The 17,931-nt window shown below is 37.5% G+C and overlaps 7 protein-coding genes across 10 annotated transcripts; 3 read left to right on the top strand and 4 right to left on the bottom strand.

Moving 5' to 3' along the window:
* Positions 1-559: 559 nt before the first annotated feature.
* On the top strand, positions 560-5,050 carry ATK2 (kinesin 2). 2 transcript variants are annotated; one of them, NM_118852.3, is made up of 17 exons: positions 560-780; positions 1,075-1,350; positions 1,466-1,610; positions 1,708-1,817; positions 1,896-2,015; positions 2,089-2,292; positions 2,374-2,550; positions 2,646-2,720; positions 2,808-2,954; positions 3,041-3,179; positions 3,256-3,365; positions 3,550-3,711; positions 3,787-3,995; positions 4,084-4,165; positions 4,259-4,363; positions 4,451-4,555; positions 4,636-5,050. In NM_118852.3, the coding sequence occupies exons 2-17, from the start codon at positions 1,183-1,185 to the stop codon at positions 4,813-4,815; spliced, it is 2,238 nt and encodes a 745-aa protein (NP_567768.1). In that variant the 5' UTR covers positions 560-780; positions 1,075-1,182; the 3' UTR covers positions 4,816-5,050. The 2 variants fall into 2 exon arrangements, with proteins under 2 accessions (NP_567768.1, NP_001328096.1); NM_001341838.1 differs by lacking the exon at positions 560-780 and having other exon boundaries at positions 1,037-1,350; positions 4,636-5,016.
* A 538-nt stretch (positions 5,051-5,588) lies between these two features.
* Positions 5,589-6,276, bottom strand: SESA4 (seed storage albumin 4). The gene has a single exon (NM_118851.1). It carries the CDS (start codon positions 6,233-6,235, stop codon positions 5,735-5,737), a length of 501 nt encoding a protein of 166 aa, NP_194447.1. The 5' UTR covers positions 6,236-6,276; the 3' UTR covers positions 5,589-5,734.
* A 1,032-nt stretch (positions 6,277-7,308) lies between these two features.
* On the bottom strand, positions 7,309-8,076 carry SESA3 (seed storage albumin 3). Its single transcript, NM_118850.3, has one exon. It carries the CDS (start codon positions 8,034-8,036, stop codon positions 7,542-7,544), a length of 495 nt encoding a protein of 164 aa, NP_194446.1. The 5' UTR covers positions 8,037-8,076; the 3' UTR covers positions 7,309-7,541.
* Positions 8,077-9,796: 1,720 nt separating this feature from the next.
* Positions 9,797-10,531, bottom strand: SESA2 (seed storage albumin 2). Its single transcript, NM_118849.2, has one exon. The coding sequence runs from the start codon at positions 10,474-10,476 to the stop codon at positions 9,964-9,966; it is 513 nt and encodes a 170-aa protein (NP_194445.1). The 5' UTR covers positions 10,477-10,531; the 3' UTR covers positions 9,797-9,963.
* Positions 10,532-11,840: 1,309 nt separating this feature from the next.
* On the bottom strand, positions 11,841-12,543 carry SESA1 (seed storage albumin 1). The gene has a single exon (NM_118848.2). The coding sequence runs from the start codon at positions 12,507-12,509 to the stop codon at positions 12,015-12,017; it is 495 nt and encodes a 164-aa protein (NP_194444.1). The 5' UTR covers positions 12,510-12,543; the 3' UTR covers positions 11,841-12,014.
* An 860-nt stretch (positions 12,544-13,403) lies between these two features.
* On the top strand, positions 13,404-15,406 carry AT4G27130 (Translation initiation factor SUI1 family protein). Its single transcript, NM_118847.4, has 5 exons — positions 13,404-13,629; positions 14,303-14,383; positions 14,550-14,755; positions 14,880-14,933; positions 15,014-15,406. Exons 2-5 carry the CDS (start codon positions 14,347-14,349, stop codon positions 15,056-15,058), a joined length of 342 nt encoding a protein of 113 aa, NP_194443.1. The 5' UTR covers positions 13,404-13,629; positions 14,303-14,346; the 3' UTR covers positions 15,059-15,406.
* AT4G27120 (DDRGK domain protein) lies at positions 15,378-17,924 on the top strand. Of its 3 annotated transcripts, NM_179125.4 has the most exons (9): positions 15,378-15,540; positions 15,638-15,764; positions 15,865-15,964; positions 16,243-16,352; positions 16,542-16,643; positions 16,731-16,889; positions 17,104-17,160; positions 17,249-17,285; positions 17,451-17,909. In NM_179125.4, the coding sequence occupies exons 2-9, from the start codon at positions 15,645-15,647 to the stop codon at positions 17,660-17,662; spliced, it is 897 nt and encodes a 298-aa protein (NP_849456.1). In that variant the 5' UTR covers positions 15,378-15,540; positions 15,638-15,644; the 3' UTR covers positions 17,663-17,909. The 3 variants fall into 3 exon arrangements, with proteins under 3 accessions (NP_849456.1, NP_001328633.1, NP_567767.1); NM_001341837.1 differs by having other exon boundaries at positions 15,407-15,540; positions 15,865-16,352; positions 17,451-17,924; NM_118846.4 differs by having other exon boundaries at positions 15,520-15,764; positions 17,451-17,924.
* The last annotated feature ends 7 nt before the right edge of the window (positions 17,925-17,931 follow it).

Here is a 17,931-nt window from a genome sequence, read left to right as displayed (position 1 = left end):
TCATGAATAACAAAGTACAACTTCTTGTTGTAGGTACTAGACAACATAACTTTTCAACTTTTGACAAAAAAAGATAACTTTTCAACTACTACGTAGAATAAAATCTACTAGCTATAGTTTATTTCCATATAATTTAATGATATAAAAATCGTTAAAATACTTCATCCAAAACCGATCGATATATAGTAATGTAGTTGTCGCCTACACAAGTTGTGTATGAGTTAGTTAAGTTCAGTAATATTCACATCTGAAATTCAAGATTTATTTAGTCGCATCTGAATTTCAAGATATATGGAACTCTTACTATTGTTTTCTTTAGATATAGATTTTTAAAATTTAAAATTAGCAAAATTTTCAAACTTAAATAAATGCTATAATACATGAGAATCAGAAAAAAAACATAAATACAAAAAAGTAAGGGGATCGTTTGACTTCATCCGAGTTATTCGAAGAAATGGTTTCACTTTTGTACGTTTCAGTAACGTAAATGAAATTTATATTTGTATTGCTTTCAAACATATAAACAAAGTAAAACTGTATTTGACAAATGTACAACAAACAAATTCAATTTATTTGCTGAAAAAAAGGAAATAAAAAAAGCAACGGATGGGATCGCACTAGCTCGGCGAATTTGAGATCTAATCAACGGCCCTACACTCATCTCTCTCACTCTCTTGAACAAAACCAAAACAACAGAAATAGAAGTAGCGAGCGACGGGAGAGCCCAACGGAGAGACATATCGCCATTTCAAAGCTAAACAACCAGATAATAATACTGAGGTGTTTTCTTCTTTTCTCACTGATTTCTCTATGAAATTGCCACACCCAAAGTTTGAGTCTTTTATGTTTTGTTTCCTCACTGATAGTGTTTTTGTTGTTTAGCTCAAATCATTGCTTAATTTTTTTTCTCTTTGTAACAACTTTACTGTCTTTGAAAATTGAAAGAAAAAAAAACCCAATGATTCACGGGTTTCAATCCTTTTCGATTTAATCTTTATATAAGCCACCATTGAATCATTAATAAAATAAAGATCTTTGATGAGAAGAAGAAAATAAAAATCATTTTTTTTGCAGGTTTTTATGCTTATAATTGGGGTGAAAGAGACAAATCCAGAGTGTGTGTAAATTAGGTACGAGAAGAATTTCAGCTAACTCTTTTGAGAGAGGAGAAAAAAGTAATAGATGGTTGGGGAAATGACGAACAATGGAAGAATCCGGCCATCTTTTCCGGTGAAAGATCTGACCAGTAATGAAGGATCTGAATATGGTGGCCCTGTTGAGTTTACCAGAGAAGATGTTGAAACTCTTCTTCATGAGCGAATCAAGTACAAGAGCAAGTACAATTACAAGGTCTCTCTTTCCTTTTTTTCTTATCTTCTTAATGTTTGGTTTGGTGTCTGAATTCGAGATCTCTCACTTCATGCAATTTACATAAGCAAGTCTATCAAATGGGTTATCTTTGCAGGAGAGATGTGAGAATACGATGGACTATGTAAAAAGGCTTAGGCTTTGCATTAGATGGTTTCAAGAACTCGAGTTAGATTATGCATTTGAGCAAGAGAAGTTGAAGAACGCTATGGAGATGAATGAGAAGCATTGCGCCGATTTGGGTGAGTTTGTTACAAATTTGAGTTTTTAAAAGTTGCTTCTTCTTATGAACATTTGGGATTTTGTAAGAACTTATATTGTGCATGCATTTGTTTGCAGAGGTTAATTTGAAAGTAAAGGAAGAGGAGCTAAATATGGTAATTGATGAACTGAGGAAGAACTTTGCATCTGTTCAGGTGCAACTTGCCAAAGAACAAACAGAGAAATTGGTAAGAGAACTGCTAGTTTCAGTTATAAGTATGTTTCATTTTCTGCGGTTTTCTAAACTTGGTATTCTTTTGTGTAAGGCTGCAAATGAATCTCTTGGAAAAGAGAGAGAAGCAAGAATTGCTGTTGAAAGTTTGCAAGCTGCCATTACAGAAGAGCTAGCAAAGACGCAAGGAGAGCTTCAAACAGCTAACCAGAGGGTGAGAAAGTCAGAAAGATCCGTAAAGGAAATGTTTAGCTTTGACTGACATCCTGTTTTTTTGTTTGTTTCAGATTCAAGCTGTCAATGACATGTACAAACTCTTGCAAGAGTATAACTCGAGCTTACAGTTGTACAATAGCAAACTTCAAGGTGATCTCGACGAAGCTCATGAAAATATAAAGCGAGGAGAGAAAGAACGGACTGGCATTGTAGAAAGCATTGGCAACTTAAAGGGTCAGTTTAAAGCACTACAGGATCAGCTTGCTGCCTCGAAGGTGATTTGATTCTGCGTTCTTAATCAATGAGAGTAAACTTTTGTTTAGATCAGGGTATGACCTGTGTCTTGTTTTCATTAGGTGTCACAAGATGATGTCATGAAGCAAAAAGATGAATTGGTGAATGAAATTGTAAGTCTCAAGGTTGAGATTCAACAGGTCAAAGATGACCGTGACCGCCATATAACGGAAATTGAAACTCTGCAAGCAGAAGCAACCAAGCAAAATGACTTCAAAGACACCATAAATGAGCTTGAGGTTTATTTTCATTCTTGATGCACTCCTGTGTTTTCTTCTTAAAAATCTCCATAGAGATTTTTTGTTTCTTAAGATAGTGTTATCGTTTTGTCCAGAGTAAGTGTTCTGTTCAAAATAAGGAGATAGAAGAGTTGCAGGATCAATTAGTAGCTTCTGAGAGAAAACTGCAGGTCTCATCACATTCTTGAGTTTTACATATAGAAACGAAAATGTATATGAAAATCTCTAAATTCTTGTCGCTTATTTATTATGATTAGGTGGCTGATTTATCTACTTTTGAGAAAATGAACGAGTTTGAAGAGCAAAAGGAAAGCATTATGGAGCTGAAAGGTCGCTTAGAAGAAGCGGAACTTAAACTCATCGAAGGAGAAAAACTACGGAAGAAGTTGCACAATACCATACAGGTTAAGATTTGTCATTTGGTGTCCATTTCCCTTGTGAAATTTTGAGCGAGCTGCTTGGCCGATACTGAAGCATTGAAATGTTGCAGGAACTGAAGGGAAACATCCGTGTATTCTGTAGGGTGAGACCTCTATTATCAGGAGAGAATTCTAGTGAGGAGGCCAAAACTATATCCTACCCTACATCTCTAGAAGCACTTGGTCGGGGCATTGACTTGTTGCAAAATGGTATGAACAAATCTTCAGAAAAAGTATCGTTCTTTGCGAAAAAAGAAAGAGACTTATTGTTCTTTGCTCTTGCCAGGACAATCGCATTGTTTCACATTTGATAAGGTTTTTGTGCCAAGTGCATCACAAGAAGATGTTTTTGTAGAGATTTCTCAACTTGTCCAGAGCGCTCTTGATGGTTACAAGGTACTATCTGCTTTAGCTTAGTTTAACTCCCTGTTTACTTATGTCTTCATTATTCGATTCCTCAAATTTTCAGAGTGTATTTTGGTAAAACTGTCTAACTGGTCAATAAAAGCACATGAATGATGAATAATGTTATGTTTCACTGTACCTTCTTGGACTAAAGGTTCTATTACACAATTTTCAGGTTTGCATTTTCGCATATGGACAAACAGGATCTGGAAAAACTTATACAATGATGGGTAGGCCAGGAAACCCGGATGAAAAAGGACTGATTCCTCGATGTTTGGAGCAAATATTTCAAACAAGGCAGTCTCTTCGATCACAGGGTTGGAAGTATGAGTTGCAGGTAACAAACCTTATAAAGACTTACAAATAGATGATGCATTCATATAGTATTTATTGGCTGGTCTATATGTTGTAGGTGTCTATGTTAGAAATATACAACGAAACGATTAGGGATCTCTTGTCAACAAACAAGGAAGCTGTGAGAGCAGACAATGGCGTTTCTCCGCAGAAATATGCAATCAAACATGATGCTAGTGGGAATACACATGTTGTGGAACTTACTGTTGTAGATGTTCGAAGCTCGAAACAGGTTTCGTTCCTCTTAGACCACGCAGCTCGAAACAGGCAAGTATCTGTTTTGAAGATTCGCAATGATTCCTCTTTTAAAGAAACTGGAAGCTGCTAATGAATTAACTGTCTTACTTTTTTTCAGGTCAGTAGGGAAGACCGCAATGAACGAGCAATCTTCTAGAAGCCATTTCGTTTTCACATTGAAGATCTCTGGATTCAACGAGGTACTAATCGGGTTTCTTACTGCAACAACAACATTTGATAGTCCGCTGTTTGTTTCTGCTAAACCAACACTGGGGTTTATCTTTTATTTACAGAGCACAGAGCAACAAGTACAAGGTGTCTTGAACCTGATTGATCTTGCGGGTAGTGAGCGTTTGTCAAAGAGCGGATCAACTGGCGATAGACTGAAAGAAACTCAAGTAATGTCTGCGAATCTTAGTAAACACATTTTTAGAGACACAAGAGATTTAATATTGGCTTAATGATTTTCTTCTTCTTACTGAAAGGCAATCAACAAAAGCTTATCGTCTCTAGGCGATGTCATATTTGCCTTAGCGAAGAAAGAAGATCACGTTCCTTTCAGAAACTCAAAGCTCACTTATCTTCTTCAGGTAAGCATTTAAAATCATCGTTTAAACAGAACCTAAAAGATTCTGTGTTGTGATAAAACTTTGTGGAATTCTATGATCAGCCCTGTTTAGGTGGTGACTCGAAGACGCTAATGTTTGTGAACATCACACCAGAACCTTCCTCAACCGGTGAGTCTCTGTGCTCCCTCAGGTTTGCAGCAAGAGTGAATGCTTGTGAGATTGGAACTGCACACCGTCATGTTAACGCCAGGCCGTTAGATTATCGCTTGAGCCTTGGATGAGAATTTTCTCCACTGAAGCCAAAGAAATAAAGTTATGTTTATACCCGAATGTGGGCACTACTTGATGTTGGTACTAAATCTGTATATAGCTTGTAATAGTTTCAAGGTTCTGTTATCTTCTACTCTTGTCTTGGATCAGAAGATTTGTGTGCTGGAAAATCATAATGTTCTGAGACCATTAACCGCATCATTTCATTAATCTTTATCACGGCTATTTGAGCATTGCAGCTATTAGCACAATAACATGCATCAACAAATATCATCACAAACAGAAAGAATATATGAAGACAACAATAAATCTAACACTGAATTTTAAGCATGTATTATCACTCATTTTGTTCTGAATGAATAATTAATTCTACTAACCATAATGAATTTAGGTCTAACAAGAAGGGAAAATTCAGTGAGTAGTTGCATAAGGAAAAAAATATATAAGTAAGTGGTTGCCGGAATCTAGTAGTTACATGAGATCGACAGGTAGGTGGTAGCCCGTAGCCATCAAAAGATATATTCGTTTGGCAATTGGATGAGTTTTAAATTTTAATATCGAGCTTGAAGTCTTGATTACACATGGATCATATTTCCTGATTTTTTGTTTGTTTAAGTTTTTTTTTTTTGCGCATTTAAGAAAGAAAAAATCAAAAAGTCATCAATTTTTAAATTGACTAATTTTTTTTTATTTTATCCTACATTTCGAATCGATTTTCTTTTTTAATCTAGCCGTTATCACTTTTTAGGAACACTAGTACAGCAAAATAAATGAATACAAAACATAAACAAACCTCTCTTATTTATTACGTTGTAGTGCTAATTATTACATTAGCCTCAAACATCCCAAAGCTTATTTTTTTATAAAAACACAAGGCGAGATGTGGTGTTAACATATATCAACAACCACACGCTCACACTTCTCTGGAATTTAGTAGTAAGAAGGGATTGAAGGGATCTGGAAGGGGCAAACACCAACTTGCTGGATTTTGCAAATGTTAGGCAAGTACTTAGCTGCCTGGTAAATTTTCCTGACTTGCTCTGGTTGGTGTTGCTGTCCCTGGAATCTAACGGCCTTGGCAGCTTGTCTCAAGGTGGGGCAAACGCAAACTGGCTCTTCTTGGCGAAGCTCGCTGCAGCACTTCTGGAGTAGCTGTCGTCTCTGCGGGTTCTCGATGTCGTCTTCCATATCGAACTCATCGTCGAGGGAAGGACCACCACCACGTCCTTGCCACATTTGCTTGCGCATCCATCTCTGGCAAGCTCTTAGGTGCTGGTCTTGCTGAAACTCCTTCTGACATTTCTGTATTGGGCCTATGGGGTTACTGGCGTCATCTTCGTCGAACTCGACAACGGTGCGATAGACGGAAGCGTTGGTGAGGATGAAACACAGGGCGAGAGCTGCGCAGACGAGGAAGAGCTTGTTCGCCATTTGTTGTTAGTTAATTACTTGTGTATGTTTTTTGTTTGAGTGAAGAGTGTAGTGAAGGGGTTATGGGTATTTATGGACAAGAAAGGAGTTTTGCATGGAGATCACGTGTTAGAATGCATGCACAATTTTTTTTTTTTAAGACATTGCATGCATGTGATTGTGTGTTGTGCGAGAGAGAGAAGCTATAAGGTTGTTGTCGCGATTAGGTGTTCGAAACTCAAATTGGAGGAGTGACAAGTCGTGAACAACATGAAATTATATTAATGTTGTCTATCATATAATACATGAAATTAAAGCCAAAAAAGAACAAAATTTCCCAAATAACTCTAATTTGTGGTAATCTTTTATTAGCATAAATTAGTATACATAGTCTAAATGTGATATACATAGTCATCATTATAATTACTTCAAGGTGATACTACAATCTTTATTTTGGATGAACAAGAAAAACTTTTCCAAATCACTCCCGCCATATGTCAATCAATATTCAATATTGTTTCTTCATAATTTTTTTTTTTTTTTTACTTCAAAACCCTTTGAACAAAAATATATATTTCTTATGACTTCTCCTGAAGTATTGTCTGGTTTAATTTGGTTTTGGTTTTAATCTGATATAGTAAAAGAAAATAAAATTCTATATAACCAAAAGTTATTTTGATCATATGTGTCCGGATCAGCCTGACTTTTTTGGTTCGGTTTGAATATTCTACTAATCATAGAGGCGTTTTCGTAAATAGGAGACACCAGTTAGTGGTTTCATAGGAAGGCAGCATCAGTAAGTGCATATAAAGAAAGTAATAAGTAGATGAGTTTGGTAATTACATGAGATCGACAGAGGAATTACGACGTTCTTGCCATCAAAAAGAGATTCCAAATTTGTAAAGAGCCATATGTTTGTTGGGCAATTGAGATTGAGTCTTGCCAATCCTTCTTTGGAAGTTGACAATTTAAAAATTCGAAGCCAGATTTACTCCTAATTAATTATTGAGCTTGAAGTCTTAATTACCGATTACATCTCTGAGCAGTAGTAGTCGATGATCTTTCCCGGTCACTAATTTTACTCAAGCGAATCGATTTTTACTTTAGTTTAGCTAACCGTACGCCATTACAGTTTAGAGAGCAGCAAGGGTAAGAACATTATTAAAACATAAAGTAAACCTCTCATTTATTACGGTGTAGTGCTAATTACATTAGCCTCAAACATCCTAAGCTTACAGTTTTATAAAACACACACGATGACTGTGTATAGTATTAACATACATCAATAGCAACACTCATGATCATCGTGCTAGGCCGGGCTTGGACTCTAGTAGTAAGGAGGGAAGAAAGGGATGGTGGTCTGGAAGGGACATTCACCAACTTGCTGGATCTTGCAAATGTTAGGCAAGTACTTAGCTGACTGGTAAATTTTCCTGGATTGGAATGGTCCGTGCTGTCCCTGGAGGCTAACTGCCCTGGCAGCTTGTTTCAAGGTGGGGCAAACGCAAACTGGCTCTTCCTGGCGAAGCTCGTTGCAGCACTGCTGGAGTAGCTGGTATCCCTGCTGGGGGCCCTCGAAATCGAACTCATCGTCGAGGGAAGGACCACCACCACGTCCTTGCCTCATTTGCTTGCTCATCCATCTCTGGCAAGCTCTTAGGTGTTGTGATTGCTGAAACTCCTTCTGGCATCTCTGTCTTGGACCTACGGGGTTGCTGGCGTCATCTTCTTCGAATTCGACAACGGTGCGGTAGATGGAAGCGTTGGTGAGGAGGAAGCAGAGGGCGAGAGTTGCGCAGACGAGGAAGAGCTTGTTAGCCATGTTTTGCTATTTGTGTATGTTTTCTTGTTTTGGTTTGAGTGAAGAGTGTAGTGAAGGGTTGGTTTGTATTTATAGGTGAGAAAGGAGATTTGCATGGCAATCACGTGTAAGAATGCATGCATGCATGAGTGTGTGTGGAGAGAGAGAGATGCTCTTACGTTGTTGTCGGGATTATGTGTTGGAAAAGAGTGACAAGTGACGAACAAAACAATACCACTCATCATAGCTCCGCTTATGCATGCTATGTGTGATTTGTAGCTCTTGTTCTGACATGACACTATGAACAATTTTTTAAAAAGAAGGTTAAACTTTTATTTAAATAAAAACCCTATGTTAATTTGGTTTCAATCGAGTAAGATGAGAAGTCAATCTTTTGATGGTAGCTAGTGATGTTGGAAATATAGTTGTGCCAGCTTAATCTGAAATTTAGAATATAATTTTATAAGAGTATCTATCAATATATATATTAACGGGTCACTCACGAACAATGCATGTAAGAAATTTTTATGAGGGATATATATGTTAAGAAAATACCGAATTATATGTGTACGTATACACACATAATTAGAGGTGTCAAAATACATCAAAACTCGTGGTTAAGGGTTTACCAAAAAAATTATAACTCAAACCGTGAAGTAGGAGTAAAAGAAATTACCAAAACCATGTTTTGACATAAAATTGAAAACAGAGCGATGAAGAGAATAAGAAGATGATACGTACAAAATCTTACGAGTTATGAATATCGAGAGTTTTACACCAACAAATCAAAAACCAAAATCGAGAGTTCGTACGTCTCGACTAAATCAAAGCTAGCAATTCTTAGCTATGTTTTTCATTTCAAAGAGTTACCAATATGAAAAAAAAAAAAAAAAAAAAAGAGTTACCACTATGAATTACTCAAAGAGTAAACAATATGAATAATACAAATCCGATCGATATCACTGATCAAGAAACACATTATATTCTAACTTTCTAACCACGGTTAGCTTGAACCAAACTAAACCTTCTCAACACCAGAGCAATGGCCTTACATAAATTCTCATCAGAAAATGGTCGACCAGCTGTTAACCAGAACTAATTGTATTCACAGAACAACATCAACACGTTTTTTTTATAAAGACATTTGATCGGTACGTTTTACACTCTTGGCCAAAATGGCTAGCACTTTTTTACCACAATTGTAAGCGACTATCGATCAAACCGATCATGTAATGTAAAATTTCGTTTTTGAACTTCGCTTCCAATGGATCATCTAATTTAAAATTAAAATTTGGCATGTCTCTTCCACTTGATGCCGTGCAATTTCTTGAGCCCAAAAAATAGATATTAACACGCATGCGGTGGGGCGGTGGTAACTAGACTATGGCGTAAATTCACACATGCATAATGCTTCATTCTCATAGCGAATAAATTTTCTTCGTGTTGGGTCACTAATTGGATCTGTGCTTTGGTTTTGTGTTTTATCCATGGTGTTGTGTTCCTTGATTATATCATATGGATAAATGTTTAATACTTGATAGTTGATCAGATGATATAGAACTAGTTGCAAATCTATCATCTTGAATGAAAACACACCGTCTGTTAGACTCGCAAATTTATCTTCACCATGTCTTCGGTTGTGAGAAAAATATAATTGATTTGTTAGAGGAGGACAGTCATAGAGCAGTTTTTAATTGCTAATTTGCTTAACCTGTAAATTTATTTGGGAGATTTTCTTGTAAACTAATATTACGGACAACCTAGAGAGAGCATATGCCAATGAAAATGAAACATAAACAAAACTCTTATTTATTAAGGACTTGTGCTAAATACATTTAGCCTCAAACATCCAAAACTTACATTTTCATAAAAGACACGATGAGGTGTGGTGTTAACATGTATCAACAACCACACTCTCATACGCTCGAGGGTTTTTGTTTGGAATCTATTAGTAAGGAGGGAAGAAAGGGATGGTGGTCTGGAAGGGGCATTCACCAACTTGCTGGATCTTGCAAATGTTAGGCAAGTACTTAGCTGTCTTGTAAATTTTCCTGGATTGGAATGGTCCGTGTTGTCCCTGGAGGCTAACGGCCCTGGCAGCTTGTCTCAAGGTGGGGCAAACACAAACTGGCTCTTCCTGGCGAAGCTCGCTGCAGCACTGCTGGAGGATCTGGTGTCCCTGCTGGGGGCCTTGTGGGTTCTCGATGTCGTCTTCCAAATCGAACTCATCGTCGAGGGAGGGACCACCACCACGGCCTTGCCTCATTTGCATGCGCATCAATTTCTGGCAAGCTCTTAGGTGCTGTGATTGCTGAAACTCCTTCTGACATTTCTGTCTTGGGCCCATGGGGTTGCTGGCGTCATCTTCGTCGAACTCGACAACAGTGCGGTAGATGGAAGCGTTGGTGAGGAGGAAGCAGAGGGCGAAAGTTGCGCAGACGAGGAAGAGCTTGTTTGCCATTTTTTTGCTATTTGTGTTTGTATTCTTACTCGTTTGTGATGATGAGTTTTGGTTTGAGTAAAGAGTGAAGTGAAGAGTTAGTTTTATAGGTGAGAAAGGAGATTGCATGGCGATCACGTGTAAGAATGCATGTGTCGTGTGTGTGCGAGAGTGAAGATCTTAGGTTGTTGTCTGGATTAGGTGTTGGAAGAGAGTGACAAGTGACGAACAACACCGGCCCTCCGCGTCTCCGCGTCTGCATGTTATGTGTCATTTGTAGATCATGTTCTGACGTGACATCTTAATATCTTATGAACGTTTTTGTTCATTTGGTTTCAATTAATGGGGTATGTGAGAGTCAATCTTTTAATTTGGTGGTATATTGCAATTGGAACATATGTTTGGGAGCTTAATCTGAATTGTAGATGTTAGAAAATGACTCTATATTAACACGGGGCACACAACCCTTTGAACAATGTTAAAAAATATGTAAATGAGGGAATGCATAGTATTACGTTATAGATAAATTGGCAAAAAATGGCTATAAAAGTTTATAAAAAAGGTTGAGTATGTATGTAGTAGTTTTCGATGTCCGTTTAATTTGTAACATGCGGTGCGAATGTCTAGTAATATATTTCGGGCATTGTCTCAGTTTGTTCTCTCTTTGGTTCAATTTTTATCCGGTAAATTTTTTTAACTCCGGCTTGGCTAAGGTCCATTAGCAAATTCGGTGAAGAGGCTATCGACTGAGTATCGGTCGAATTTCAATATGGATTATACCCCTTTTACAAGAAAAAAAAACAATTCAAAATAACTAAAATTTCACTTAAAAAAAAAATCTCAAATCATTTTCAAATGAATTATTCAAAAATCTATGAGTGATCAGTGAATCTCAAACTGTAGTATAGTCGTTTATGGTGTCATACCATTCATAAACAAATCACAAATGGTATACTATTCTCAGATGGATTCTTAATCTCAAATCCACAATTGTACATGATTCGTAAATGAAACTTTTATTTTTTAAGTGTTCATTTTTACATGCTTCGTTATAGCTTTTTTTAAAAGAAAAAATTGGACATCAGTTTTTTAAAATTGTGCTATTAGCCACAACTCAATAATTAAACACATTTATTACTTTTTTTTGTTTGATAAAGACATACGTAAACCATTTGTTAAAAATATCAAGAAAGATCAAATTGCCAAGTCATAATTCCATTTGTCTCTACGCATTTGAAGTCTTAATTACGATTTATATCTCTGGGTAGTACTAGTCTATGATCTTTCCGTGGAGGTGGAGCGGTACTCTATAATTTTTCCAGTTCACTGGAGTAAAGTTATTTTTATGTAAGCGTCATGACTTTTTAGAGAGCAGCAATGTAACAAACAAAAAAAATATAAACAAAACTCTTATTTATTAAGTAGTGCTTACATTACCCTCAAACATCCAAAAGCTTACATTTATCATAAAACACACGATGAGGTGTGGTATGTGTCAAGTGTCAACATGTATATATCAACAACCACACTCTCATACGCTTTGAGGGTTTGTTTGAGATTTAGTAGAAAGAAGGGAATGAAGGGATGTTGAAGGGACAAACATCAACTTGCGGGATGTCGCAAACGTTGGGCAAGTGCTTGGCTGTCTGGTAAATTTTCCTGACTTGCATTGGTTGGTGCTGTCCCTGGAGTCTAACGGCCTTGGCAGCTTGTTTCAAGGTGGGGCAAACACAATCTGGCTCTTCCTGGCGAAGCTCGTTGCAGCACTGCTGGAATAGCTGTTGTTCCTGCTGTTGTCCCTGTGGGTTCTCCATGTCGTCTTCGAAATCAAACTCATCGCTACGGCCTTGCCTTGCTTGCTGGAGCATCAATTGCTGGCAAGCTCTTAGGTGTTGTTCTTTCTGAAACTCCTTGCGGCATTTCCTCATTTTTGGGCCTATGGGGTTAGTGGCGTCATCTTCTTCGAACTCAACGACGGTGCGGTAGATGGAAGCGTTGGTGAGGAGGAAGCAGAGAGCGAGAGCTGCGCAGACGAGGAACAACTTGTTTGCCATTTTTTGCTATGTGTGTATGTTTTGGTTCGAGTGAAGAATGTGGTGAAGGTGTGGTTGGTATTTATAGGTGAGAAAAGAGACTTGCATGGAGTTCACGTGTAAGAATACATGCATATGTTTGTTTGTATGCGAGAGCTATATGATTGTTGTCGTGATTAGGTGTTGGAAACTCAAATGTAAAGGAAGTGACAAGTTTCCGCGTCTACTTGCAATATGCAACCATGTGTAACTCATGTTCTGACATGTCAATTATTTTGAAATGACTAGTTGAGAGTCAATACGGAAAGAGTAGTAGTGTGTCAATAAATGTTTTTGGAGGTTAATTCTGAAATACATAAAAGTTTTAGCATCTTGAAAAATTACTTATACACGCAGGTCACCGGTCCATTGGATATTGTCTATTGATGGTAAGACAATATATGGATAAAGATAAGCTTAATGTTTTTCACTCCCAAAGTAATGTATGTCTAAGAATGTTATGGACGGGTGACAAAAACTAGTCCTCTCACGTTTCACCGTGACAAAACATACGGACACGAGTAGTTAGGATATTTAGAATTATTATTCCAAGTGTCTCTTAAAATACATATGTTGGTTATTCAGGTATCATATACATGAAACCACTTTATGAACTACCACTAAATCGGATAAAAGTGAGATTTTGATTAAGAAATCTCATATATATAACACTAATTTTTCCAAAAATGCTTAAAAATCAAATTTTGTTTTTACCGAAAACGAATCTTGGTTTAATTTGGTACCAAATATATATCACTCTAAACCGAACCAAAATCCACCGCATCGTAACCAAAACAAAGCTCTGTTTCGTTCAAATTGATAAAATAAAATAAAATACCAAACCGCAAAATTGAAATTCCAAAATCTCCAAATAACCGGAATGCCTAGCTCTCTCTATCCATGGAAAAAATAAAATAAATATCTAAAGAAAAGCTGCTAAAGAGACTGTGAGACAAAAACGACGATATTTTCCTCTTCCTCTCATTATTTTTGTTCTCGCCACCGAAACAACAGAAGTTGCAGACTTTATCCGAATTTAGGGTTTCAGCTCGTTCTCTCTTCTCCAATTATCAGATCCACGAAACTCTACTTTTCGGATCAGGTAAAATCTTATCTTCTTCTGATTGCGTTTGTCATCTTCTTAAGCAGATTTCACAAATTGCGTTTTGCTATTTCTTTGATTTCGGTAATTTCGAGGTGAAGTTTGTTTTCATTGCCCGATCCATATAATTTTGGAGTTTGTTGATTTGTTTTCGTTCGTCAGATTGGTATATCGTCTTTCGTATGTCCCTGAAGATTGTACGCTAGCTTTTGTTTAGGATCTGTCGAATTTGCTGCTGACTTTAGAAAATTGGATCTTCCTTTGATCTGCTGTGGATTGATGTAATTTGTTTAGATCATATCCTGTAATTGAGCTGGACCTGCTTAACTAGGTTCCTGGGACTAGGATACAGAACATACAATTTATTTATGAAGATGGCATCTTGCTCATTTCGAATCTTATGTTGCAAATGATAATTCTGGAGTTGGTTTCTTAGCTGAGGTTTTAGTTTCCCCATCTGGTTTATATATCACTAATCTCTAGATGAACATGGCTTGTATTTGGATTGTGTGTTTTATCTTGCTATGTGTATTATGCGTTCCCTGTGTTCTTTAACTGTTTTCTAAGACCTTATTAATACTTATTTTGCTTTTCTCGATTGTGGTGTAGCACTTGTTTATTATTTGTTTATGAGTGTGCCAAATTCTTATCCTCCGATGGCCTTCATGTTCAGGTCTCAGCTTCTCTATCGTTTGCCCCTCAGATCAACAAAGTTTCATGTCTGAACTTGATTCCCAGGTCCCTACTGCCTTCGGTAAGTTTCAATTATACCAACGCTCATTTAGATCTATTTCAGATGTTTGGTAACAGTTTTGATTGGAACATGGGCTTTTGTAAATTTGTTTCTCAAGTCTTGGATTCTTCAGCTTGTGGTTTGCTGAACTGATAGGAGCTAATCAGTTTCTTTTTGTTGCTTGCAGACCCGTTTGCTGATGCGAATGCTGAGGACTCAGGTGCAGGAACAAAGGAGTACGTTCATATTCGTGTCCAGCAGCGGAATGGTAGGAAAAGCTTGACAACGGTCCAGGGGCTGAAGAAAGAGTACAGCTACACCAAGATACTTAAGGACCTCAAGAAAGAATTTTGCTGCAACGGAACTGTGGTTCAAGACTCAGAACTCGGACAGGTACGTGCTTTAAAACACCATGGTTGCGTCCATGTGGATAAATTATTGAATTCATAGTCTTGGCATATTACCATTCGAGTAGTGAAACAAAGGGATTGATATACAATGTGCTGTCTATCTCTAGGTTATTCAGCTTCAAGGCGATCAGAGGAAGAACGTCTCCACGTTCCTAGTCCAGGTAAAAATCACACTCTTTCACAAACAGGCTAACAAAAAGATTGTTACTCGATCATGTTTCTCATACGTCTCAATGAACAGGCTGGGCTTGTGAAGAAAGATAACATCAAGATCCATGGTTTCTGAGCAGCTTCTGTTGCATTTCCCGTAGGCCGTTTAAGTGGATCATTACTCTATCGTGCAGTTACAAAACATATCTTCACCTTTCCCTTCGATTACTTGTTACTTGTTTCTGTTTTAGCGTTGGAATGATACTAAGAGACCATCATCGTTTTCTTTCACATGTTACTTCTGTAATACGAGATTGTTAAGCATTCTCCATTAACGTTTGACTCTACTCTCAGTATATCTTGTTACCAGGGTGGATCACAACACTTAAACTATTATTCTTGTTATGTGCCAATTAAGACAAAAAACCATCAGTTAAAAACACAGTAGTCGAAATCGAAAGTCAATAAAGTTGACCAGAGGCCTGGAAGACTCTTAGGCGTCCAGAGTGTTTCAAAGTCGCTGGGAAATTACGAAATAACCGCTTGTCTTCTCTATCGAGTCCAAAGTGGAGCTCTGCAAATCCTCGGGCAAGACGACGATTTGGAAAACGAAATTAGGTTAAGAGTTTAGACTAATCTGAAACCGATATTCTTTCAATTTCAATATTCTAGTTCGATTTCCCAAAATCCCCTCTTCGGTTATTTTGGATCACAGGTAAACGATGGAGGAGATATTTGCTCTGATAGTCTCAATGATTCTCATAGTTGCGGTGATTCCTTTGTTCTTTTGGAAACGTCGGAGAGATGCTAGATCACGGGAGGAAGTTGCTGAACCACCACAGGTAATTTATCATTGTTTGCGAAAATGGATTTGAATTTTGGTAATGTCTCGTTTTTTTTTTCCTTCTGGGATTTGATTGGTTGTTCATGTGAAATGCAAAGGTTCAACCTCGTGAAAACGTGGCACGTGCTGGTGGTGGACGGAGGATGCGTAGGAGACCTGCAGCTTCTGGTGCTAGCTCCTCTACATCCAATGTTCAAGGTTTGTATTTGACAGCTTTTGTTTCTCTTTGAGTTTTGAGGATTGAGTTTCTGCTATCTTTGTAATTTGAAGCAACCTTATGTAGATAGTTGTGTTATTGGTTAGAGTTTACTATAGCTAGCGAACACTCGAAACCATCATTTATTCAAGAATACTCGATAACTTTTTAGTTTCATTTGTAATCTATCTTGCTGTGAATGTAGTTTAAGTTTAGAAAAGTCTTGGAACTAAATGAACAATTGGCCTTGGAACAAAATTATTGGGTATGTGTGAAACAGAAAACGGCAGTGGGAGTGAAGATGAAGATGAAGATGAAGCTGGTGGAACTCAAGCCAGAGCATCAAAGAAGAAAGAGAAGAAGCGACAAGAGCGGGAAGCACAAAGACAAGTGAGATTTTTCTATTTATTCTACTAGAATTTTTGGCAGGATTAAGGATGAGAAATTCTAGGAATATCAGTTGGTAAGTTACATTGTGATAGTTTTAGATTCCGACTTAAGGATAGAGCATTGGCAGAATATTACATCTCTTTTGGGACGACTTTCCTGATTAAGTTCTGTTCTTTTTTTTTGGTATAGGCTGAGGAAGCTACACGCGAGTCAAGGAATACAAAACAAGATTGGTATGCAGAAATGCGGAGGAAGAAGGATGAAGAACGCGAGGCAGAAGAGCTGAAGTTGGTAGGTCAATCATCTCAGATTTCGTTTTGTTATAGTCTTCCTGCTTTTGAAATACTGGGCTTGGCTAATTGTGACATTGTTACGTAGGAAGAAGAAGAAAAAGCGCGACAAGCCAAAGAAGAAGAGGCAGCTGCGTTAGAGTTTGACAAATGGAAAGGGGAATTTTCAGTTGATGCTGAAGGTACTACAGAGGAAGTGCAAGGTGGGAATCAAGATTTGCTTTCAGAATTTGTTGAATACATAAAGGTATATCTATCTTGAATAACCCTATACCAAACACTTTTTGATCTTCGATTCTAATCGTTATTCTGTGAATATAAACAAACGAAAAGTAAAGTGGAGATACAAATGTTGCCAATAGAAACACGCTCACAATGAAGTATAGATGTAAATGTTGTTTCAGCCCATATCAATGTACCCACATGTTGAGCCTTCCTTTTGCTGTGTGATGTGATTGCAGAAACAGAAATGTGTTCCACTTGAAGATCTCGCTGCAGAATTTCATCTACGTACTCAGGTATCATCTGGCTACATATTTATGTGGAAAACTAAAGAATACCTTTTGTCATGGCTTTCTAGTCTGATTCAACTGTTTGTCCTCTTAGGAATGCATCAACAGGATCGCCTCTTTGGAGAGCATTGGTATTTTTCTCTCTATCCAATTATAAAAAGAGCATTTGTCTCATCTGGCAGTCTGTAATTTGCGATGGGTATAGTAAACCCGAAGCAATAGGAATAAGCAGGTGAGACACTGATGTGAAACAATGATGGGACGCTTAAGAACTGAACCCATTCTCTTTTGTTCAGGGCGGCTCTCGGGGGTCATGGATGATAGAGGGAAATACATTTACATATCAATGGAAGAGATGAATGCGGTTGCAGATTACATCAAACGTCAAGGAAGAGTTAGTATCTCACATCTAGCAAGCAAGTCAAACCAGTTCATCGACTTGGAGCCCAAAGTACAGCATCAGCTGACTGAAGAAATTAGCGGCATGGAAGAGATCTCAGTTTCTTAGTTGTGTTTCTCGGGTAAAATCGTTTGTCAAAAACAAGAGTTAAAAGCCTTAGGTGCTCACTGCAACATGATGGTGTTTGGGTCATATACCTTCTTGTTCTTATTTTACTAGTTTGAGATCCTTAGGCTTGCATCCATATACAGTACATGAAATACCATATGTTTAAAATTGTTGTTTGTCTTACCATTAGAAAATAAAATAAACACACAAAAGAAATGGATATCATGGTTGCTTTAGTAAATCTTTATTCCTCAAGTTAAACAATGTTT

The sequence above is a fragment of the Arabidopsis thaliana genome, chromosome 4 (assembly GCF_000001735.4).
Source record: "Arabidopsis thaliana chromosome 4, partial sequence".
Lineage (NCBI taxonomy): Eukaryota > Viridiplantae > Streptophyta > Magnoliopsida > Brassicales > Brassicaceae > Arabidopsis > Arabidopsis thaliana.
The sequence above is the reverse complement of the archived record's forward strand: the minus strand, read 5'-3'. Positions and strand labels throughout refer to the sequence as shown.